Raw genomic sequence first — 25,970 nt, 5'->3', positions numbered from 1 at the left:
TAATAAAACGTTTTTTTTTTCTTTGCTTAGTTGAACTTTGTTGAAGTTTCACATTTGTCTTTTGTATCGGATCTCGGCATTAAAGGCAAGGAAGGCGCCATACTAAAGCGTACTGGCTCCACCCGTCCCGGTCAGGCGGGCTGCAATTTTTTTGGTTGTTTTCAGCAGAAATGTTGTGTGCGCTGCAGTTTCTTTTGCTCGGATGTGCTTTATGGAAAATGGCGTAATCGTTGGTTTTTCGTCAAGGAGACATTCTTCGGCTACATTCGGCCTACTGATGGTGTTATAAGGTAAATATCATTGAAAGATATGAAAAAGGTGCGATCATGCATTGATGGATTGATCCAGTAGACGTGGAAGTCCCAATTTGAAACAGTTTGAGTAAACACAAGAGCTAATTTTTAGTTAACTCTACGACCTTTCGAGATTAGTATGTTAGCCGCTTCAGTAATAGTGGTTCCTTCTTCCGTGGCAGCCCGGCTGCACTTAGACCCACTTTCTGACTGATCAGAATTCGGGGAGACCAGAAATTGGAAATGCGATACTGATAGAAACCAAGAACTCGATTTCTTAAAAGGAGTTAGAGATTACGACCAATAGCTCTCTTCAGAATTTGATGTAGAATCTGAATCTGCTAGAAACAAAGTCAAACGAATATTACTAACCCACCCTAATACACACATTTATATGCGTCGATTCATATCAAACTTGTTTACAGTACAATACCATCAAATTTTGAAAAATTGTTGAGTTCTTTGTTTGCTAAACTATTATTAGCGTTGTATAGATCGATCAGAATTCTGACTGATCGGAATTCAAAGAGACCAGAAATTGGAAATGCGATACTGATAGAAACCAAGAACTTGATGAGTATAACAACGATTAAGAGCTCTTCTTGGCCTTTCCTAATTATAGATTCACCTTAGAAAAATTGGGACAAAAATAATGTTACCGGGTTTTTTCCCCAACTAGAGGTTGTCATTTCAATGAAACTCCGTCTCGATCAAAAATTGTCGTCTTGCTTGCATCGGCACTGGTCCTATTTCTCTCACCCTGGAAAATAGCTGAACCCTATCCCAGAACTGGGCTGGAAGAACTGGAAACTGATATTGCTACGTTTGCCGGAAAAAGATATATATGATGCTATCACACTCTTGTCAATCTGTCTCTGGCAAAGGATCGTCGTTCCCGATCAAAATAATTGTGCCTAAGGCCATCCCCGCCTCTTCAATGTCCACTCCCATACACGGCTTATGTGGCTCAGTCTTCACGACTAGCAGCAATAATACCCATCAAGCCTCACGAATTGCACAATCGACGATTTGGAGGAAGCAAATGAGGTTGAAAAGGCGACACATTGCTTGCCAGATTTTCAATTTTCAATTATCGAATCGGAATATGATGAAACGCTGGCGTTTCCTGATTCCGTGACAATATTATCGAATGTCGGTGAAAGGCCAGTATTAGTGCAACGTAAAGAGACCGATGACGATGATGATGATTATGAGGGCGCTAGTGTGGAGCCTGGGCAGTTGTCAGAAATACCATACACTTCTATATATGGGCCAAGCATGAAATTTAATTCCTTCCAACGTAAAGTATTTATACCAGGCAAAGAGATCCAAGTGCGCATAATCGACAATGAACGTAGTGTAACGACGCATTTGTTGAATCCTAATTTGTGAGTATGAAATTATGGTTCAGTATTAATGTAATGTTCTCACTGTAATCTTTTTATATACACAGATACACCATTGAGCTAACACATGGATCCTTTACATGGACAATCAAACGTCGTTACAAACATTTCAATTCGCTACATCAGCAATTGAGTTTTTTTCGTACATCGCTAAATATTCCCTTTCCCATACGTAGTCACAAAGAAAAACGTGCCACCATTAAAATGGCGGCTATACAAATGGATGAAGCGCGCATCAAGATCTTACAACAATCACAAACTCAGACGACGGTCTGCGAAACCACGCCAAAAGTACAATGTAACGGTAATGCCAGTAATGTGTGTAATGCAGCAGCGCTGGCAAGCGCTAGCAAAAGCGACAGTAGTCCTTTGAGTACGCTGGGAATTATGGGTAAACGAAAGAAGAAGAAACGAAAATTGCCACGTTTTCCGAATCGTCCTGAGTCGCTTATTACCGTAGAGTCACTGCCCATGCGCATCAAACAGTTGGAGGATTATCTATACAATTTGCTGAATATAAGCTTGTATCGGAATCATCATGAAACGGTAGGTACGACGTACTCAATTTATAAAACTTCCTTCTTAATAAAACGTTTTTTTTTTCTTTGCTTAGTTGAACTTTGTTGAAGTTTCACATTTGTCTTTTGTATCGGATCTCGGCATTAAAGGCAAGGAAGGCGCCATACTAAAGCGCACTGGCTCCACCCGTCCCGGTCAGGCGGGCTGCAATTTTTTTGGTTGTTTTCAGCAGAAATGTTGTGTGCGCTGCAGTTTCTTTTGCTCGGATGTGCTTTATGGAAAATGGCGTAATCGTTGGTTTTTCGTCAAGGAGACATTCTTCGGCTACATTCGGCCTACTGATGGTGTTATAAGGTAAATATCATTGAAAGATATGAAAAAGGTGCGATCATGCATTGATGGATTGATCCAGTAGACGTGGAAGTCCCAATTTGAAACAGTTTGAGTAAACACAAGAGCTAATTTTTAGTTAACTCTACGACCTTTCGAGATTAGTATGTTAGCCGCTTCAGTAATAGTGGTTCCTTCTTCCGTGGCAGCCCGGCTGCACTTAGACCCACTTTCTGACTGATCAGAATTCGGGGAGACCAGAAATTGGAAATGCGATACTGATAGAAACCAAGAACTCGATTTCTTAAAAGGAGTTAGAGATTACGACCAATAGCTCTCTTCAGAATTTGATGTAGAATCTGAATCTGCTAGAAACAAAGTCAAACGAATATTACTAACCCACCCTAATACACACATTTATATGCGTCGATTCATATCAAACTTGTTTACAGTACAATACCATCAAATTTTGAAAAATTGTTGAGTTCTTTGTTTGCTAAACTATTATTAGCGTTGTATAGATCGATCAGAATTCTGACTGATCGGAATTCAAAGAGACCAGAAATTGGAAATGCGATACTGATAGAAACCAAGAACTTGATGAGTATAACAACGATTAAGAGCTCTTCTTGGCCTTTCCTAATTATAGATTCACCTTAGAAAAATTGGGACAAAAATAATGTTACCGGGTTTTTTCCCCAACTAGAGGTTGTCATTTCAATGAAACTCCGTCTCGATCAAAAATTGTCGTCTTGCTTGCATCGGCACTGGTCCTATTTCTCTCACCCTGGAAAATAGCTGAACCCTATCCCAGAACTGGGCTGGAAGAACTGGAAACTGATATTGCTACGTTTGCCGGAAAAAGATATATATGATGCTATCACACTCTTGTCAATCTGTCTCTGGCAAAGGATCGTCGTTCCCGATCAAAATAATTGTGCCTAAGGCCATCCCCGCCTCTTCAATGTCCACTCCCATACACGGCTTATGTGGCTCAGTCTTCACGACTAGCAGCAATAATACCCATCAAGCCTCACGAATTTCCCGCTGTCGCTCACGTCTAATGGCCGGCGCCCTCATCTCTAACGTCTCCTTCCCACAGCTAGTCTATAGGACTATGCCGTGCAGCAGCTCTTTTTCCCCAATACATATTAATATAACTGCGAGATCAGCTAAGTGCACTTCATGCCTTGTTCGACGCCACTTTCCACGATGTTCTATCCCAGAGTGACGGTCTGCCCCGTTCGCACTTCTAAGCCTTGTAATTGAATTGCAACGACCTAACTGGGAAGATAACAGGGACCATGTTAAGTGTCAGATCGGATCTCCGTATTTGCAATGGGAACAATGGCTATATAGAAAAGATCGTGAGAGAGGTAATGGAGTTGATCTTGCTATCATCGCCCATTTCTGCTCTCCGTAATTCTACTGGTGTCAGACAGGGAGAACGTGTGTTGGACATGATCACTGATTCCATAGTGTTACCTCAAGTTCGCTCGACTACCATCGAATACCGATGACTTTTATTTAACAAATCGATAAAATACCGATAACTCGTCGATCACAAATCGACAACAAACTGAAAACTCGTCGTTAATGGCTATGATTGATAACAAACAGTTAACACTTCGATAATAAATCTTTAAATTGTCCATAACGAACCGATAACCTATAGATAATGCTTTTTATGAATACAAAGCAATGAAAATCCGATAGCGAACAGATACTGCGTCAATGTCGGTTGTTTTCTAGTTCGATCTGCTCTGCTAAGACCGCAGTTTGCTAGATCTTCTGTAGTATAGAAAGACTTTCAAATTTCGGGGAAGTCTAACTTCCGTTTGAATATGATTGACGTCGGAGCTCAGTCTCATACTATTTCGAACCCTATTCATTCATTAGTCGCTAAAACTAACCTGCATGTTATACTCTCTACTCCAACAGAACTGTGATATTATTTGATCAGGGCTTCGACGTATCCACTGGCATCTATCAGACGGGTATGCGTAAAGGTTTGCAGGTACTCACAAATAGTCGACATATTATTTTGAAATGTTGGACTCGCCGAAAATGCAAAGAATGGATGCAATACCTCAAACAGACCGCAAATAGCTACGCCCGCGACTTCACATATCCCAACCCGCATATGTCGTATGCACCCGCACGTGCTGGCATACAAGCGAGTTGGCATGTAGATGGATCTGCCTATATGGGCGCAATAGCGGATGCGCTTGAGGAGGCGAAAGAAGAGATTTATATAGCCGATTGGTGGCTAAGTCCAGAGATTTATATGAAGAGACCAGCTGTTGATGGTGACTACTGGCGTTTGGATAAGATTTTGCATCGAAGAGCGGTGAGTAATTCAAGGAGGAGGGGGAAAATATAGGTGTACAAAAATTCGTAATTATATTTACAGTCGCAAGGTATTAAAGTATTCGTACTGCTATACAAAGAGGTCGAAATGGCTTTGGGTATAAATAGTTACTATAGCAAACAGAAGCTTTCACATGAAAATATTAAGGTAAGTTTTTGTGTAATCGAATAAGCCAGTGAAACGAAATTTTAACACATTCTAGGTACTCCGACATCCTGATCATGCGCGTGCTGGTGTTTTCTTTTGGGCGCATCATGAAAAGATTGTGGTTGTTGATCAGACATATGCTTTTATAGGAGGACTTGATCTTTGCTATGGCCGTTGGGATGACTACCGTCATAGACTAACTGATTTAGGCAGCATATCGACCACTTCGGCATCGGGCAGCACACGCCGTCTTGGCGGTTTCTTCAGCAAGGATGATGTTGATTCAGCTTTTGGTTCACGCAAGTCCTCACGCAAAGATACTAGCAATGAAAATGCTGATTTCCAAAAAAAGGAGCAGCTAAGCGCAAATTTCACAGAACCCACCTTTCAAGAGATCGAGTTGCGCACGCTGTCACCAGGCGAAAAACTATTTATACCTGATCTAGCGCCAAATAGTGCTGACGTACCAATTGCTATAGAGGGCATGAAGCTGAACACGCCCGAGTTGGAGCGCAAAAATGTTTTAGAGAAGATTACAACGAATGCAATGCGTAAAGGCAAGGATTTGGTGAGCCGTCTAACATTGACGGAGCACGACCGTCCGCCAGCTGGGTCGGGTGATAAATCACCAGATGTTCTGAAGGATCCCAAGCAGTTAGTCTTCACAATCGATGAGGTAGATTTAGGACGTAAGGGTGGTCTCGAAGATCCAACACCTTTTCAAACACAGATTCTCAACGATTACTATGGTCAAGCGAAATATTGGTTCGGCAAGGACTATTCCAATTTTATACTTAAAGATTGGATGAATTTGGATGCACCGCTTGTAGACATAATTGACCGTGCATCCACGCCACGTATGCCTTGGCATGATGTGGGTATGTGCGTTGTGGGCGCGGCAGCACGTGATGTGGCACGTCATTTCATACAGCGCTGGAACGCTGTGAAGCTAGAGAAGATGCGCGACAGTGCGAGTTTTCCCTATTTGATGCCAAAGAGTTATCAGAACATTAGACTGGATCCGAATATTGTGCTGAAGCGACAAAATCGTGTGACCTGTCAATTGCTACGTAGCGCCTCTTCCTGGAGTTGCGGTTTCATCGAGACCGATTTGGTGGAGCAAAGCATACACGATGCGTACATACAGACGATAAACAAATCTCAACATTATATATACATCGAGAATCAGTTTTTCATCACCATGCAGTTGGGTGCGTCCGGTGCGTATGGGAATGTGCGTAATCAGATTGGCGAGACTTTATTCAAGCGTATTGTAAGAGCGCATAGGTGAGTGACAATGACAGGAACATAATTTTTGAGTTCGTTTTAAATATCTTCGTTTACAGAGAGCGCAAAATATTTCGCGTGTTTGTAATCATTCCGCTACTACCCGGCTTTGAGGGCGATGTTGGTGGCAGCACGGGCAATGCGGTACGCGCTATAACACACTGGAACTATGCGTCAATATCGCGGTAAATGTTGTGATTTCTTTCAAACTTCCTTAATTACTACATAGCAATCGTTCTAATTTTTATTTGCAGCGGCCGCTCTGCGATACTCACACGCTTGAAAGAGGTCGGTATTAACGATCCCGGCGAGTATATCTCCTTCCATAGCTTGCGCACAAATTCTCAATTGAATAGTATACCCATCACTGAGCTAATTTATGTGCACTCAAAATTGTTGATCGCCGATGATCGTATTGTAATTTGTGGTTCGGCGAATATAAATGATCGTTCGATGATCGGCAAACGTGATTCGGAAATTGCTGCTATCATAACCGATGAAGAGTTCGAAGATGGACGCATGAATGGTAAAAAGTATTCAAGTGGCGTGTTCGCTGGTCGTTTGCGTAAATTTCTTTTTAAAGAGCATTTAGGCTTGCTCGACCCTGATGCCGATCGCATGCCTATCGATGTTACTGATCCAGTTATCGATCAATTCTGGAATGGCATGTGGCGTCGTATATCAGCACGTAATACCGATATTTATGAGGAAGTATTCAAGTGTATACCGAGTGATAGTGTGAAATCGTATGCTGATTTGCGTAGATATCAAGAGGAGCCGCCATTGTGTAAATCGGATCCAGAGGTGGCGGCGAAACGTGTGTCCAATATTCAGGTAATTTTAGAAAAAAAAATATCAATATGAATTTGTAGAGTTTTGGATATTTTTATATCTTCTAGACTCACGTTTTATACCTTTCATTTCTATAAAATGCCATACAAGAAATACTTCGCCCCATCCAATAGGTTGCCATCGAAATCCTCTTACGGGGATTCAAGGGTTAGTGTGGCTTAACACCTTGAGGGGGCTGCCAGCGCAATTTATAGCTTCTACGAACCAATTTTAAAACTCACATACCCGTGGCAAATCCTATTTATTTAGCAGGCGAGGCTCTGGTGACTCCAAGTTCTACACAGAAGCAGAAGGTTGGAAGACCTAGAACGTTCAACGTGGTCACATCAATTTGTTCTTGCGATGGTCGATGAAATTGCCGCTTCTGTATGGTAAGGGTAGTGACAAATCGCCAAAGGTTTTAAGAACCAGTTACGTGAAGACGCACTGCTTTTGAAGGTTTGGCCTTTTCGAGGGCTACTTTAACCTCTGTGATTGTAATTGGTATCATGTTTGTATTTATGGGATCCATTGCTCGCCGTCTGGCCTGTCGATCCATTACATATTCCCGAAAGAAAATGCATTTATCTGTGTCCGACAAAGCTTTATTGCCGAAAGGGATGGGTTTATTGCTTCGTCAAACTTGACAGGTAATTTAGGGTTTACCAACATTAACCATCAATAACTGGAGGCTGCTGTTTCTAAGATACTCGCCCATTTGTCTCTTTTGTCTTCATTGACCAGCTGACTGATGTCCATGTTGAGATCACTAATTTTAGGGTATCCAGAGTCTTGAAGTAAGGCCGAGGAGCATGCGAAGCCGTCCGATTTAGTTTCTTTAGAGTAAATGAAAATGTTGCATCCCGAAGTAAGAAAATTGGCTCATCGTTTTCGAGAGATGAGTTTGGGCATGTCGATGGAGAATAATACGGTGTACACATCTGAGTAGCGCACTGACATCGAGGCCTCTTGGACCTCTGGGGATATGAGAAATGTAGATGTTTGTGATTGCAAGATTGGAATCTCTTGAGCAAGCATAACTTGACGTTCACAGAACCGAGTTTTTTTTTATCAATCTTTCACTTGTAAGCATAAAGGGCTATATGCTCGTTGTTTTGTATGCGTCTTAGTCAGATCAAGTGTATCAAGGGACCGGCAGTTCCTTGCGACGGGTCGGCTCTAACCTTAAAAGATCCCAGTTTGGCGATTTGCATTTTTATAGGCAGAGCTACATAGGTCAGTAAGAAAATGCGAGATATTCTACCGCCATCAGTCGTACATTATTGAGAGACTGGCTGGGAGCTTCGCGTTTCTGAAACTGATTTCGCCACTTAATTCCATGTAGAATCACAATGAATTCAAACGACCACAGCGTAAATTTACTTTGGACACAGTGGTCAAAGATTTAGTTAAAGCGACACTCTTGGTTCAGCATATCTCTTTCGAATCATAAAGCTTGCCACATATCGCTGGGACTGTCCGAAAATCTGAACATCTGCACGGGCTTTCCGTTAGTACTGATAAAATTGAGATATCCAGTTACTCAGAACCTTATTTACGCTCCATATTTCCTATTTCTTTATTTGCCCCTGTTATATTTTATTGAAATTAAATGGGAAATCCCAGACCACACAGATATACCAAAAATATATTTTGTTTTTATTTTCTTTCAGGGATTCCTAGTCAATCTTCCATTGGACTTCCTTAACAAAGAAACATTAACACCGCCAAACACCAGTAAAGAAGGTCTTATACCTACTTCTGTATGGACGTAGTCTGAAATGTGCATTTACGCCCTTATATATGCTATATATTATACATGATATATACATTCATACATTAGGGTAGGTAGGTTTTTTTTTTTTGCGACATTGTTTTTAGCACATGCAGATTCTAATGACAGCCAACGTGCTAAGGAACCAAAAAGAGTTGAAATAAAGTTGGTATTTTGACACTTCGAACCGTTTTGGAAATCCCAATGTGATACTGATAGGTGAAAAATGTCATTTGCGGAATATGGGTGCAACATACAAGTCCACGAATCGCATTACAAGCGGTAGCTAGAATAACATAAATATAGTTTAAAAAACTAAACAACACGCCGTAGCACAGAGGTTCGGGTCTCCGTTATTAAGCACAACTCGTTTTGTATCGAGTTCCTTAAGCACTGCCTTCTTCAATAATTTCCGCTAGATGGGTCTCTGAGAACGCCTAGCCTAGAGTGTTACAAACATACAAGTGAAGCTTATATAAGCGTGTTGAAAAAGAAGAGAAAGTACTCAACTTTTGATTTCTTAAAAGGATTTCGAGATTTCGAGAAACAAAGTAAAACAAATATTACTAACCCACCCTAATACACACATTTATTTGAGTCGATTCATATCAAACTTGCTTACACTCCAACATCATCAAATTTTGAGAAATTGTTGAGTTACATATTTGTTTTCTAAACTACTAGAAGACCCGGCAGACGTTGTCCTGCCCTAAATTTGGCCTACCTGCATATATTTTAATATTTTTCGTCTGACTCTGCCCTCCCCCTTTTCTCTTTTTCCTAATCCTTTTATTCACTCCTCCCTCCGTCTTTTTCGCTTCATCTATCTCTATCTTCGTCTCATTCTATCTCTTGCTCAATCTCCTTCTCTCTTTTCTCTTCTCTCAATTCCTTCTCATTCTTCTGCATCCCTTATTGCCTGTCCCAGAGGGTGGTATGTATTTTATTGCAGTACCAGTCCCAGTCCCATTCCGAGTCTCAGTCCCAGTCCTAGTCCTAATCCCAGTCCCAGTCCGTGTCTGAATAATATATTACTCTGTACTAAAGCACTCATCAACAGCTTTCATTTGATATCCATATTGTATAAGCCCCCTCAGAAGCCACCCCCCTCCCCCTCCTCTCGGCAGGCCTGGTGATGTGCTATACTTGACATCATTCGCTGTAATATTTTTTTATTGATAAGCAGGTTGTTTAATTAAACACCAAGCAATTACACGCAAGTATATCCGCACCACCTGAAAATATGAGTGCCACTGCGTATACGTAACATTTTATTATTACGTATAAACAAATAAAAAAAATGGAATAAAATAATATTGCGACTATAAACTGAGATATAACCTATCCTATGCTTCAAGTTAGATCAAACTACACACGGGGTGCAAAACAAATTCAAAGTCGGTTCAGTAGTTTAGGAGTCCATCGTGGCCGAATAGGTTGTGACACGTGTTTTTTTATATATTAAGATTATTAGCGCTGCATTGATTGAAAAGTGGTTTGCTGTTGAAATTATCAATGAAATATCAGTTAGATTGCTTGAGAATCTGTCAATTTTACAGAATATTGTTAGTTTGACAGGAACAGTTTCTTTTTTGTTTAAAGGACTGTACAAATTTGTTCCGCCTTCTTCCTCTGCTTCTATAGCCGCGATCCGATAAAAAACCATCTTTATGCGGCAGTTACCCACCGACGTGCGCCGTACGTACGGACGTTTGTCGTACGAAACACGTTTGACCGAACCCTCAAGCCCGTAGGAATCAATGTGTGCGTCTGTGTACATGTACATAACATATATGTGTGTGTGTATTGTTTACAGCAAAGCACTGTTGCCATTGACCAGTTTGCATGCATGCTTATGCAAACATCAACTTTTGGAATTACAATTTTTCATGGTGCAAATGGCAGAAACAAATACTGAATAAGAATTTCTAGTTCATTTATTTGTAGCCTCCAGTTTTATGTAATAATTTGAGGATATTTCAACAAAATTTTAAACAATCTTTAGGCCTTTTTGTATAATAACTGCAAACGGTCAAAAATTAGCGCACAAAAGTTTGCTAGGCAACTCTGTCTAGTAAAAGAGCGATCAGCTGACACGTTCTTACGGAAAAAATCAAAATTGGTTTGATTTCTACGTTCCGGGCTACGTACGTACGTGCGTTGAACGTCGGTGAGTTTTCGTTTACATTGAAACTCATAAGATAGGTCGTGTCAGCTGACACGTTTTTTGTACGTACGTTCGTGAGTAACTGCCGCATTAGTCGGAGCATCATCTTTCATTCGCATAACATGGCCTAACCAGCGTAGCCGCTGCATTTTAATTCGGTAGACTATGTTGTTGTCTGCGTACAGCTCATCGTTAAATCTTCTTCTGTACTCGCCGTCGTCAACGTGTGGAGGTCCATACATCTTTCGAGGAACTTTTCTCTCGAACAGTCCCAGAGCCGCTTCATCTGATGTTATCATAGTCCATGCTTCTGCGCCATATAGCATGGCGGGTTCGATAAGTGACTTGTAGTGCACGATTTTCGTTTACTGAGAGAGGAATTTACTTTTCAATTGCCTACCCAGTCCAAGTAGCATTTGTTGGCAAGAATGATTCTTCACTGGATTTCAAAGCAGATGTTGTTGCTTGTGTTAGAGCTGGTTCCCAAATAAACGAGGTCTTTTACTATTTCGAAATTATGGCTGTCAACAGCAGCGTGGTTGCCAAAGCGCAAATGCGCTAATTCTGGTGTTTTTCAACGTCATCTTACAGCCGTATACATTATCCGAGGAAAATAATTCAGACTTAACGTCATATAGGCAGCTCCTTTTCGTGCTGTTAGAGGCGGCTTTAAAATCGACGAAGGGGTGATGTGTGTCAATTCTCTTTTCGCGGGTTTTTTCTGAAGGTCTGAAGCCGCACTGGTACTGTCCAATTAGCCCATTCACGATGGGCTTCAATCATTCGCACAATACGCTTGACAGGATCTTATATGCAATATTAAGAAGGCTAGCTCCATGCAGTTTGCAGGATCACCCTTGTGGGGTGAGCAAAGAACAATACGGTTTCAATCGTTGCGCACGCACTAGTCCGACCATATTTTGCAAAGCAGCCGATGCATGCGCCTTATCAACTCCTCGCTGTTGTATTTGAATAGCTACGCAGGCAATTCATTAGTGCCCGCGGCCTTGTTTTTTTTTTCATCTGGTTATCGTTATTCTGACTTCGTCACAATTGCGTGTCGGAAGATTAATTCCATAATCATCGATTGCGGGATCGTGTTCACCATCCCTGTGCAGTACATCGCTGTCTCTATTTAGGAGACCAGAGAAGTGTTTCCTCCATAATCTAATACACTCTGGACATCGGTTACAAGCTCGCCGTTTTCGTTCTTACAAGAGTTTGACCTGAAATTAAAGTCTTTTGAAAAAAACAATATGAACCTAGCCAGTTTTGGTATATTTCATCTACTTTTTATGTTAAATGTCGCACTGGTTGTCGTTTCTACCTTGGAAATTTCAATAACAGAGCGCAGTCCGATTCGTTTGATTCTACTTAAGCCTCTTTGATCATACTTACTGTAGTACTTAGTCAACTTTGAAAAAAGAGAAGATTAAATCAGCTTTTTTCATCTTATTGAGATTTCTAGGCATTTTTTGCTTAATTTTAAACCGTTGATCTGCTCGTCTAGGGTATTCACAACAAAAAAATGCCATCTGTAGAATTAGGCAGATTTGATATGCATCGACTCATTTATATTCTATTAAATATTTTTTAAGAGTTTTTCATATGTAATATTGAGGGAAAACAGTTAAAGTGCTTTATTAGCCTGTAAGTTTTATTTATTAAGTATTTTGTTGACTTTTATTACGTAATTATATACAGATCCTAGATCTTTACTTTTAAAATATTAAGTCTGTAAAATTTAATTCCAAGAGCTACAAAAACATAACTGTATATGTGACAGTATTTTACCTACGTATTGTAATATATAATAGCTTTGTTTGTAAACATTGTTTATTCCATTCTATTTTACTTGTCATAGGTTTAAATAAAATACTTTATTATTATACAATTTGTTTATATTATTTTGAAAGTGAAAGAAGCATAAAATACGATCACTTATTTCGTCGACCTAGATCAGAGACATGGCGGAACCATACAAGGTGGCGGCAGTGCTTTTTATAATTCGATGAACTAATCTCAAAATCTTACTGCGCCAGAAGTCTCAAATCATATTAAAAAAGTACCAGTCAGCTGATTTCCGACCATCATCTCTTTCATTCAGCCTTGATCAGAGAGATGCCCGCAAGGCTTTGTTAGAGCGTGGAATTTTATTGAGCGTTCACTGTGCTGTGAGCGCAGCGATGAGATTCAGCAGAGCAAGCCGAGACTCACTTTCATTGTGAATGAAACTAAGTGTGATATCTTACCTGTCAACTGCCTGACAGGATGTTCAATATGGCTACCTTTTAGCGTTTTGACAGCGTGTTCAATATGGCGGCGCATAGGGCCGCCTATCTTCAAGGGGAGATACAGAATGAGACAGCGATAGTCAATTACAAATCAGGTGATCCAATCACTTTGGAATTTTGACGTCTATGTAGAAGATATCACACTTAAGCGCCAAATACACGACACGAACATTTCCGCGAACATTCCGCAATCTTGTTCGCAGCTTTGGCCATACACCATACGAACTTTTGGCCGAACATTAGTTCTCTTTCAGACAGCGATGAATACGGACAACAATTGTGCTGCAGCAATATTGCTCGCTGTAGCAATTAAGCGTAAAAAAAGAGAGAAGATCGCAAAAAAAGAAAAAATTCACTCAGAAATTTTTTATTGTCCATTTTACTTTTCCGCGCACGTCTGTTCCGTTCAGAAATTACTACGATTATGAGCTATTTCGCCATACACGCACGAACAGTTCGCGCAAATGTTCGCCAAAAATCAAAATATGGCAAACACCACCATACATGACAGAAAAGGTCGCAGAAACATGACATAACGGGAATGTTCGCGGAAATGTTTGTGTCGTGTATTTGGCGCTTTAGTTTCATTCACAATGCTCAGTTTTCCCTTGTGCTTAAGGCAGTAAATATCTCATTTGTTAGGTTAGTTATATGCTCAATTATTTTTTACATTTCTCCATATATACACTTATACTAAAAAAATTATGTATTTGTGGTACGCTGTCTATGGGCAAGTAAGATGTTGATGTATTAGCGATAAAGCTACTGCCCGAAGGATTTGGGGAGTGTTATCGATGTTCATGATCCTTTGCCGGATATAGATCCCGTACGTTCCGGTAGCAATGCACCATTAGGGTATTAGCCCGAGCATCTCGGGAACGATTAATCTGAACATAATAAACCTTCTAGGCCATTCCCCACCCCCTAGTTCCATGAGGAACTTGGGGTCGCCAGAGCCTGGTCTGCTAAATATTTGTAAGATGCATTCATATTTGTAACAGGATTCCCCTCGCGTATCTGAGGTTGAAAATTGGGTTGCGGAAGCTTTGAAGCTATAAAGCTTTGTATTGCGGTTATCAACCGCTTTAATCCCCGGCAATGCACTCTACCTAGGTAAATTTTTTGATTGGTTGTCCTTTTGTTATGAACAGAATATTGTAATAAGGGGCCGAGTTATGCCTATAACTTCTCCCATAATTTGTGTCTAAATTGGTTTAAGGTATGTAAAACAAATCAGAATAATATCGCAGTCAAGTCAAGGTACCTAATTCTCAACCATATCAGCAACCTGCCGGCTGCCTATAAACCTTTCACCAATATAACGACTGCCTAATGATCGGCAGAATCAACTTTGCATATATAAAGAGCACTTTTTGGTGCTTTAGATCAAACAGTCTTAGTAACGCAAGTCTACGTGAATTCATTATGCATGGTGGCACTCTAGTTTGAGGTTCAGGCTCACATTCTACCTACAATTCGCGTGAAATATTGCGATCTTATCTAGCGCGCAAAGGTGCAAGTGGATTAGGTAATAGCATTTGAAATGTTTCCACAATGTCGGAATCACTCAGTGCTTAACTTGAACTCAAGACGATATATACAATTATATACATGGCCTTCGGGGAGTGTCCTTATCGCTACAACAACAACAACTCAAGTCCATATTAATTGCTCATCAACCTCCGATAGCCGACTTAGAGGACTTGGCTCTGGGTGAGCCTTTATTTTTTTGTGGTTTTTTAATATGATTAACAAGTCATATTCCAATAAGTATACAACCATCTTATTTAGGCCCCACAGCCTTCCACTTATGAGTCATTGCATAAAGTTCGATCTCGGTAACTGGTGCGAACTACAATATTGGTGGCATGTGTACAAAATCAAACAAGTTGTACTGACGGCTTGACAGCCTCACGAAAGATTTCTTTAATTTAAAATGACAGTATAAAAAGAAAGAGAAACTGCGTTATGATCAAATTTCATGGCTAAAAAACCAAACGGAAACAAAGAGCTTACATTCCGGTGAGCTTTGGTACAACAGAATTCGTCATAACCAACGCTACCTTCAAATCCTTTAAATGAAGTTTTTAAATGAAAAAAACTTTTCTCAATGCAACCAAATGAAAACATGGGTCCTTTAAATATTCGGAAAAGGAAGCAGAAGCTATATGATTTACTAACAAGTTGACGCTTGGCCGATGCCTCCATCTCCACACATCACAAATCAACAATTTATTTGACAGTTCACAGAAGGATTTCTGTCAATGAATGCATTGGGAAAAGTGTCCTCTGAGGAGCCAAAGATCTAGAGGGTAACTTAACGAGGTTGGCACTCAAGTATATACCAACGAACGACAGTAATGTATGAAGAGAGAAACTTAACTGATAGATGGCGCGCCTAAGCAGGAAGGAAACGTGAGTTGGAAGCATTGCCAGCATCATTTTCGACTCTAATACGAAAACATAACAGAGCTCTGGTATTTACATAGGTAATAACAAAGAAATTGAAATTATAAGAAGGTTGAACTCGCTGCTTCAAAATTCAGCGAGCAAACAAAAATTTTCTGAAAGAGCAGGTTAGTGGAGTTCACCATACTCTTTGGCTCGTCTTTCGCACCGCGCGGCGAAAACGAATTCTAATTGAATTTTCGTGATTTTCGTATTTTCGTGTAGTTTTGTTTTGGATTTGGTCGGTCGCGCAGTTTTTGGTTTTATTTAAATAATTATTCACTGATAAATAATTATTTATCAGTGAATAATTATTTAAATAAGTTCAAAATTCTAAAGTGTTCTTAAAAAGTGAAGTGATTTAAAGGATTAGAAAAATAAATTGTGAATAAAAAGTGAAATAAAAGAAACTGTGAAGTGAAGTGCAAATTTAAGCAGTGTCGGCCATTGCTGAAAACAATAAGAAGAAAAGAAATACGAAGTAATTCTTTCAAAACTGAATTAATAAGTGGTGGTCGTTTAGTAAAATTTAAGTAATCAAAGTAAAAAACCGTTTTGAGTGAAATAAAGAAATATGAAATAGTGTAAATAATATCAAAAAGTGGTCTGAAAAAATATTTGTGAAATTTGTGTTGTGTTGTTGATTTAAATGTCGGCCATTGCTGAATGATGTAGCAAAACAAAAATGTGCAAAAGGAAGAAGTGTGAAAGTGTGACAAAGGAAAGAAGTGTTTGTATTTTAATTTTGAAATAATTGCCAAAATAAGTGTTTATATTATATTTATGTTGCATAAGTTGTATTTGAAAGCTGTGCAACAATATATAAATAAGCAAGTATTTTGTTTTCCATCAAATCAAAACAAAGGTGAAGCTAGTGAACTGTGTACATATGTATGTACATATATAGTGAAGCAGTGTGTGAGAAAATTAAAAAGTAAACAAAGATACCAAAACAAGGACAAGTTTTTGGTGTTTGAAAACTAATAACAATTGCCAAAACAAGTGTTTAATTATACTTTGTTTGCATTAGTTGCATATGAAAGCTGTGCAAAAACATATAAATAAGCAAATGTTTTGGTTGCATCAATGGGTTTTTGTAATTTGTTTGTTTGTCGATCAGATGAAGGCGGGAACGAAAGAGGATTTTTTCTACTATTTCTAAAGTGCGAAATATGAGATGGCTATACTCACCCTCGTGCGTAAAATTCTTTGCGTAAAAGGAGATGCATACATGTGTCCGTACGTACACCAAAAAATTCGTTTCATATTTTTGACGGATACGCGCTAATTTTTATGAGCGCCTGGTGAAGTCAAAATTTCCCTTTAAATAAATTAAAGAAAATTTGCTTAGTCGAGAAGTAAGTAGGAGGGAATGGAAGTTTTCCTCGCCTAAGTTATAAGATTGTGTTAGTTTTGGCTTATACGTACGAGACCAGACCAAAGAGTACTCTTTGACCAGACGAAAAGTTTGCATGGGTTAGTAGGAAGAATCAAATTTTAAATTTTGTCTGACTTCTTTCTATTTTTTGTTCTTCCTCTTATGTTTGTGATTTTCAAAATGAGACGTTGGCGGGAATGTAAGATTTCCTCGGCAAAAAATTTAAGATTGTGTTAGTTTTGGCCTATATGTACGAGGCCGGACAAAATGTTTGAATGTGTTGGTAAGAAGAATCGACACAAAATCAAAATTTAAGATTTTGTCTCTGGTTTGACTTTTGTGCTTGTGGATGAGGCGAAGGCGGGTATGTAAGTTAGGAAAAATGCTTGCATATTTTAGCGACATTTGCTATTTTATATGGGCATTTTTATAATTTCAGCTGAAAAAAAATAATAAAAAAAGATCAACTAGAGCGGGCTTTGAACCCACGAAATCGTACAACAATGTACTTGACTACACAGCTGTGCCACAATAGCTTGTAAATTTTAATAGCCTAACAGGTAGTTATAAGGATGAGTTTCAATCTAGTGAGTGGAGAATGATGAGTGAATGCGTGGGACATATATATAATTTCTAACTTGGAAACATATTTATATGTTGTACAAAGAAGATAGCTCTATTATCCTCTTTGGTTGTATAGTACTTTTTATTTAGCAGCATTCATTAGAGATGCGAAATGCAATACTTAACAATGTACCATATGACGTAGGCGGGAATGTAAGATTTCCTCGCCAAAATCTAATGTGTTAGTTTTGGCCTATATGTACGCGGCCGGACGAAATGTTTGAATGTGTTGGTAATAAGAATCGACACAAAATCAAAATTTAATATTTTGTCTAGAGTTGTGCTTTTTCGTTCATTTCAGAGATTCGAATCTTTCGTTCTTTTTCTGATGAACGAACAAGTTGTTCTTTTTGTTCATCCGTTCTTTTTTTTTCAAGCAAATTTGTTCACTGCTGCTTGCACCCGCGAAAAAAGCCAATAAGTATAGATGGGGGTGTGTATGCAGCAATGCTTTGTGTAAGAACTAAAAGAACAAATAGAACCGAAATCGAAGATCTAGTTCACTTGTTCAGTTGAGAGACCCGGTCAATTGAACAAGTTCAGAACGAAACGACTGGTTTGACTTTTGTGCTTGTGGATGAGGAGAAGGCGGGTATGGAAGTTAGGAAAAATGTTTGCATATTTTTAGCGACATTTGCTATTTTATATGGTCGCCTATTACGATGCCAGTTGATGGCCTCTTTTATCATTGAAACAATTGTTTGAATTTTGGTTAAAAATTTTGCTTTGATGATGATACCTTTTCGGCTAAATTTTGCTATTTTGGTGCGTTTTTATAATTTCAGCTAAAAAAAAAAAATAAAGAAAAATTAACTTGACCGAGCTTTGAACCCACGAAACCTTATAGCTATTCAGTAGTCTATACAACTATGCTACATTAGCTGTTAAGTGACGTTGGCCTAACAAGCAGTTATATGCATGATGCTTGAGTTTCAGTCTGTGAGCGGTAAGTGAATGCGTGGGACATACATACTAAGTAACGGTATTTTCTGACTTCTAAATACATTTATATGTTGTACAAACAAGATAGCTCTATTATCCTTTGGTTTGTATATTACTTTTTCCTTTGCAGCATTCATTTATGGATGAGTATTTTAACTTATATTTTTCTAACATACTCCAGTAACCCTACATATTTTTCTGATGGCCTGGTGTATTGGGGTATTGGGCTCTTTTATATATTTTCGGGCTTCCTCTGTGGCCTTGTGAAACAACTTTTGATGATTTTGGTTGTTGATTGATTGATTTTGGATGATTTAAAGAAGAAAAAATATAGGTATTCGAACCCAGAATCATCAAAAGTTGCGCGCGCAGTGGGGCGAGGACATTATGAATTATGAATGAAAGTTTGTTAATTGCCACACACCTAAGAATTTAAGGCCACCACTGTTAAAATCAATTGGTGGAAGAGAACAAGTACCATAATTGCCTGCCAAAAAGCATCCCAATTTCGGCATAGATTGTACCGAAAGAGAAACAAAGTAGGCAAGACAAGATGATTTTTATTCAATTTATTTGTATTTTGACATTTCTCACGTTATCAAACATTACGAATGAAATTTTGTTAATTGCCTCACACCTAAGAATTTAAAGGCCGCCGCGGTTAAAATCAATTGGTAGAAGTAAACAAGGAATATAATTTTTTGCCAAAAAGCACCCCAATTTCGGCATACATTTTACCGAAAGAGTAACAAAGTAGACAAGATCTTAGACAAGATCAATTTTATTCATTCTATTTGTTTGTATTTTGACATTTCTCATATTTTACGCGGCGAAAATATGCTCGCCGCGGCTTGCATTTGGTAAACTTGGCAAACACGAAAAATAGTGTGTGGAATGTGGTGAACTCCACTAATTTGTTCTTCTGGACTCAACTCGCCAAAAAAACTCTTATACTGGCGTGTTCAACCTTCTTATAATTTCAATTTCTTTGGTAATAATGTTATTTTAACAGAGCTCTTGTATTTACATAGGAAATAATGTTAAAGTTTCTCGCCGTGTGGCAGCACTGCATTTTCGAACTGTCAAAGTTTACGGAGCAGATTGCACAATCATGGAAAATGATGAGAAAAATAATGATTATAAAATAAGGAACAACACGCACGCCAACAGCGATTCTGGGCGGATCTAAACAAACATTTACGCCAGCAACAACTGCTAGACGTTGGCATTGCTGCTGCTGGTAGAGCTAATGCCCATTTGGAAATGCCAATGAAATGCTTAACAAACCAACTAACAACAGCTGCGTCAACGTGTGCACATCACTTCGTCGGGATGCAGTAGCCTAGCCGTAACGCCAATGGAGCATACACCGCCGCCACAGACGAAGAGAGTGGCGATGTGACCACAGTGACGTTATCGCAACTTAGACAGCAGGCACAGCAACAACAACTGAACATCATCACATTAGAATTTTAATTGGCCGAACTAGCTTTAGCGTTGAATCTTCTGCATACTTTAGGCATAATCTATAGGGGTTTTAAACCAGAAAATATTTTGCTGGACGAATACGGACACATAGCGCTTACATATTTTGGGCTATCCAAACAACCATTGGAAGGATCAAAAACATGCAGTTTTTGTGGGACCGTCGAGTAAATGGCGCCTGAGATAGTTAATCGTAAAGGACACGACTTTGCTGCAGACTGGTGGTCCTTTGGTGTGCTTATGTATGATACAATTTACCATTTCATGGGCAAACACGACAAGAGACATTAAATCAAATATTGCGTTCCAAGTTAGGTATGCCAGAAAATCTATCACCTGAAGCACAATCACTCCTCCGCGCTCTGTTCAAACGAAATCCACAAAATCGTTTGGGTGCTAGTCCTAATGGCATACTTGATATAAAAGCGCATTGCTTCTTTGCCACAATCGATTGGTTGAGGCTGGAACGGAAGGACGTGCATCCGCCATTTATACCAGCAGTTTCACGCGACGTTGCATTCTACTTTGATGTTGAGTATACTTCTAAATCACCACGTCACTCACCTGGTGGCCCTATCTCTGCCCCAACTCAAGAAATGTTGAGGGATTTCAGCTTTGTAGCGCCTGTGCTTTTAGATCAAAAATCCAACAATTCAAGACCCTTATCGCTATTTGTGCCTACTGCGCTGCCACCACAGCGTTCACTGCTCGGTGTGCTGGCAGGAAACTTCCATTCTGAATAACATTTATTTCAAGAACTCGGCCATGGCACATTGTCCGTGTGTCGTTTGTGTGAACATCGTTCAACGAAGAAACATTTTGCTGTCAAAATTATTGAAAATCAAGCTCTGCAGTTGCTGGTAGGAGGTGATTATGTTGCGTTATGGCAATCATCTAAACATTGTTACATTATTCTCAGTATATGAAGATGTTACTTCAGTGTACCTGGTTATGGAGTTGTTGAAGGGTGGTGAACTGCTCGAGCGTATACTCGCCGTTGGTCAAATGTGTGAGGGTGAAGCGAGTGCTGTTTTAAGAACGGTAATGTCAGTGGTGGCGTACTTGCACGAACATGGCGTAGTACATCGTGACCTGAAACACCATCGAATATGATTTATGCAAGCATGAGACAGACACCGGAAAGGAAACCTAAAAGCTATGTGATCTCGGTAAATCTACATTTGGTTCCGCATGCTCTCTAATTCTTATTTACTTTTACTGCACAATAGATTTGCACAAAGGCCGCAGTGCTTCCAGGGCTAGTAATAATATTTACTTTTACAGGTTTCGCAAAGCAGTTACACGCCGACAACGGTCTCCTTATGACTCCTTGCTTCACCGCTAATTTAGTAGCGCCAGAAGTCCTGAAACAGGTCGTTGGGTGTTTTGCTTTATATTATTCTTTCTGGTCAACACCGAATGACTTCCTGAGCTGATATTAAAACGTATCGGTTCTGATCATGTGGACTTCACTCGAATATTACAAGTCACCTCATTCTTATGGAAAATATGAACTGAACTACCATGAATCTGAGTGCACAACCATGTCTACATTCCTCGGATTTAAATATTTCCATGATACTTCAAGTTTACCTAAAATTTAAGCACAAAAAAAAAAACAAATCATAAATTTATTTAGCAAATAAAGTCTTTTATTTAAAAAATATTAATATTATTACAATAAACCAAAGGTAAAAAACATGAAATATGTATAGAACAATTCAATAAAATCTGAAATAGAAGAAAAATATTATTATTATTATTATTGTTTGCTAAATTCCAAGCTAACGGTTTTTAAATCGGAGCAGCGGCAACTAAGGCTTTTGCAACCGAAAATATGGATATATACATAAATGTACGTGTTTTTACTTTACAGTATGTACTGATTGAAAATTTTCAATTGTTGTTTAAATAACGTAATAAAGACGAGTGGATTTAAATGATATAATTTTTGATATGTTTTCTGCATTGGGGTTGATAACATAATTAGGGGTTTGTTGTTGGGAAAGGCTAGGGTACGTTGTGTTTGAAAGCGTGCACATTCATGTACTCTGGAGTGCAGTAGTTACAGTCTTTTGGAGGTTGGTTTTCTATGTGATAGTTGTGTGTTACCTAACCGGAGACGTTCAAATTTTACTATATCAAGAGACAGGGTATATATACCCCAGCGGGTTAGGGGGTCAGAATATTCCCGCGGTAGGTATGCCTGTCGTAAGAGGCGACTAAAATACCAGATTCTAGGGGCTGTGTAGCGCAACCCTTCAACCTCACCTATCCGCGGCGAATCCTGTTTCACTAACAGACGAGGCTCTGGCGACCCCAAGCTCCTCATGGAATTTGGTGGTGGGGAGGGAGGGGATGGCCTGAATGTTTAATGTGGCCACATAACTCGTTCCCGAGATGGTCGGGCTAGCACCTTAATGGTGCTGTGGTAGCGGAGCGTAGCGGATCTGTATCAGGCAAAGGACCATTACATCGATAACACCATCCAAAGCCTTCGGGGAGTAACCTTATCGCTACAACAACAACAATGGGCTATGTATGTTGTCTATGTGACGAAGAAATATGTTCGCGTTGGTTTTATTACTGTTAATACATTGGCACCAGGTAGATGTTTGTGAAAAAAGGTCATTATGGGCTAGTCTAATTTTGTGTAACGGTAGTGGAGCTAGGTGACCAGACTTGACAGTTTGGTCAGCTAGTTCGTTACCTAGAATATTAGCGTGACCGGGTGTCCAGATCAAAATGAATTTGGGATAAAATTTTGTTATTTTGTTAGCAGTATTCCCATGTTATTAGCATAGTATTCTATAGTGTATACTGGAAACTCCATCCTGCTGCAGCTGTATGGAGGATGATGAGGTGGAATCACCAAATCACTTTATGCTTGATTGCGCAGCTTTTGCCAGAGCTAGGCGAAAGTACTTCGGTCGCGACTCACTTGGATCTCCCGAGGATTCATCCAAAGTTGAGATCGGTATCATTCGTAGCTTTATCGTTGCTACCCAACGATTCTCTAAGTAGCTAGATCTAAGTCACCGTTATTTTTGGTGTATGTGGTATCACAACGGACCTTCGTGTTGTCCAAGTGAGCTATCCTCATCAGGGCAGCTACCACCTAACCTAACCTAACCTAGCAAAGTATTCGTTGTTAAGTGGGTTTGTTACATAATCGAATGTAAAAAGCGAAGCATATGGCAACATTTCCTGGTGTGTCTTTGTAATAGTGTAGGGTATTAAAAATAGCTATTATTTCAGCGGCAAACGCGGATGAGTATTCTGGTAGAAGAGATCTGAGTATGATTTCGGAATTAGTTGTGATGCTATATATGGCAGAGTGGTTGGATTTCGATCCATCGGTGAAGATAAACTTATAATCGTTATATTTCTTTGATATTTCTGAGAATGGTTGTTGATATACTTACGATGGGGTAGATGTCTTGTTATGAGTACGCATTGAAGTTACTATAGCCCGCGCGGGAAATTTCCAAGGTTGGATATTTTCTGTAAGTGAAGGTTTGGAAGAGTATGGAATATTTAGAAAGTAACTTTGATGTATAGTTTTAGAAACCACGGACTCGAGATTTTTGTTTTCTCCATGTTTTGTAAAATTTTCGATTATGTTGTGGATAGAAGTGTCATGGCTAGTTAAGAGGTTCTTGAAGAGGTTTGTTGTGATGAAGTGTCGGTTGTTTTTTATTGTATGTAATTAGCTTCGTACATTACGTTACGGATGCGCGTGGTTCGGAAGGCTCCCAAAGTTAGGCATGCTGCAGAGTTAGTGGTGGATTGAAGTTTTAAAATATTTTTTTCAGACGTATATCCGTAAAGGAATATGCCGTAATTAATTTTTGATTCAATAAGTGCCTTTACGACTGATATGAGAGAGTTAATATTGCAGTTGAACAGTTAAACTTAGAGTTTGATAAACATTTTATGATCTTTAACCTATTTTCTGGTGAGAGTGAAAGATAATTAACGTGTGAGCTCCATCTGTACTTGGAATTGACTATGACTCCTAGGATTTTCAGTTCGTCTACATCCGTAAGATATATGTTGTTTGTTTTTATAATACATTTACAATTTCTTTTTCTGCAGATAGGTAGATGTTTGCATTTTCCCAAGGATAATTCAGCGCCGGAGTAATCACTCCAGTCTAAAATTTCTGTTGTTGTTGAGTTTAAATTGATAGTTTGGTTTTTTTTTTTTGAGTCGAGTTGGGCTTTGATATGAAACTCGTCGTCGATATGACATTTGCGAGTTTATTGTAAGCAATTAAAAATAGTACGACTGATAATGGAGATCCCTGAGGAATTCCATTGAAAAGGTTCTTTAATTAGAGTATTTATTACCTACTCTGAATTTGAGTTTCCTGTTTTTCATAAAGTTTGATACGTAATTTATTATTTTATTGCCAACGTTCCTTTCTTAAAGTTGATCTATAATGGTGTGGATACCAACTCTGTCGAATACCTTTGAGAAAACTAGCAATATTATGGATATATGTTTTTTGGACGAGAGAAAATCAGTTATCATGTAGTCTAAATATATTACACTATCAGTAACTGATCTCTCTCTCCTAAAGTCCATTTTATGGCTATCAAGTAGCTTGCTGTTTGTAACAAACCACCATAGCCTGTTAGATATAATTTTGTCTAAGGTTTTTGCAATTACTGGGTTTAAAGTAATTGGCCGATAGGATTTTATGGCAGTTTTGTTGCTATTTGGTTTTAAGATAGGAATAATTGCGTTTATTTTATACATTTGTGGTATGTTGCTGTCAAAAATTGTACTATATTATTACAGTGTTTTAGCTGTATGTGATAATTGCTTTACCAGATGGTATGTAATTCTGTCAAAGCCTGTGGAACCCTTCAATTGTTCCAGCGCTATGCTTAACTCTGTATAGGTAAAAGGTTTTTCAATTTCTTCCGCTTTTTCGTCAGTAATGTAGTTTGATGGGTTTGTCCAGAGAGTTTCCTTTTTAGACCTAAATGTGTCCGGGAAATTAACGTCGTCCGATTGTACAGACCAGTAGGTACAAAAGGTGTTGGCTATTTCATATTAATTACATTAAAATAAACATTATGAAATATACACAATTAAATGAAATATAAAATCTGAAATAGAAGAAAAATAATTGCTTAATTTCATAAATAACAGAGAGAAATGAAATAAAAGCTGAAAATAGAAAAAATTTTAATAAATTTTTCAAGGCCTAAATGAAATATAATATAACTGGAACAAGAATTGCGAAATTGTTTTTCATTTCTCACAAGACTTAATTTATTTTAATTAAGTCCATTCACCTGTTCTCATCTTAAACATGGCTTAATCTAATTTGACTAAGTAAATTTGCAATGTCTGAAATGAGATCTAGACTCAGGTCCACAATTCCTGTAAACTAACAAGAAGAATTAGTATATACGCATACATATTAAATTACGAAAGCTGTAAAGCAAAAATTAATAAAAATTTAAATAAAAAAACCTCGCGTAGACCCGGACCCTGACATAGACCTAGAGCTTCCTCTTACAAGCCAATGTTTCATGAGAGATCCAATATTTAATGACAAATCCACTTTGCATATTTAAAGAGTAGATCAGTAATAATGAAATCCAATAATTGCAGTCGGTGATTTAAACATCCATCTTCATCCGAAAACCATCCAGGA

General features: G+C 38.8%; 2 protein-coding genes and 1 pseudogene across 2 annotated transcripts in view; all 3 read left to right on the top strand.

The window, feature by feature from the left end:
- LOC137243471 (phospholipase D1-like) overlaps nt 1-13,013 on the top strand; it is a 636,022-nt gene extending 623,009 nt beyond the window's left edge. Inside the window, exons 9-15 of the mRNA XM_067771257.1 lie at nt 31-290; nt 4,490-4,898; nt 4,962-5,066; nt 5,122-6,353; nt 6,413-6,538; nt 6,608-7,187; nt 8,858-13,013. Of these exons, the coding sequence (XP_067627358.1) occupies nt 31-290; nt 4,490-4,898; nt 4,962-5,066; nt 5,122-6,353; nt 6,413-6,538; nt 6,608-7,187; nt 8,858-8,959 (2,814 nt within the window). The 3' untranslated portion in view covers nt 8,960-13,013. The remainder of the gene's footprint in view (nt 1-30; nt 291-4,489; nt 4,899-4,961; nt 5,067-5,121; nt 6,354-6,412; nt 6,539-6,607; nt 7,188-8,857) is intronic.
- Nucleotides 310-2,472, top strand: LOC137247248 (phospholipase D1-like). The gene is made up of 4 exons (XM_067778358.1): nt 310-318; nt 1,329-1,681; nt 1,747-2,249; nt 2,313-2,472. Exons 1-4 carry the CDS (start codon nt 310-312, stop codon nt 2,324-2,326), a joined length of 879 nt encoding a protein of 292 aa, XP_067634459.1. The 3' UTR covers nt 2,327-2,472.
- A 4,961-nt stretch (nt 13,014-17,974) lies between the features above and the next one.
- On the top strand, nt 17,975-22,220 carry LOC137245863 (ribosomal protein S6 kinase alpha-3 pseudogene; annotated as a pseudogene).
- The last annotated feature ends 3,750 nt before the right edge of the window (nt 22,221-25,970 follow it).

The sequence above is a fragment of the Eurosta solidaginis genome, chromosome 3 (genome assembly GCF_040869045.1).
Source record: "Eurosta solidaginis isolate ZX-2024a chromosome 3, ASM4086904v1, whole genome shotgun sequence".
Lineage (NCBI taxonomy): Eukaryota > Metazoa > Arthropoda > Insecta > Diptera > Tephritidae > Eurosta > Eurosta solidaginis.
This window is presented reverse-complemented; position numbering and strand designations above follow the sequence as displayed.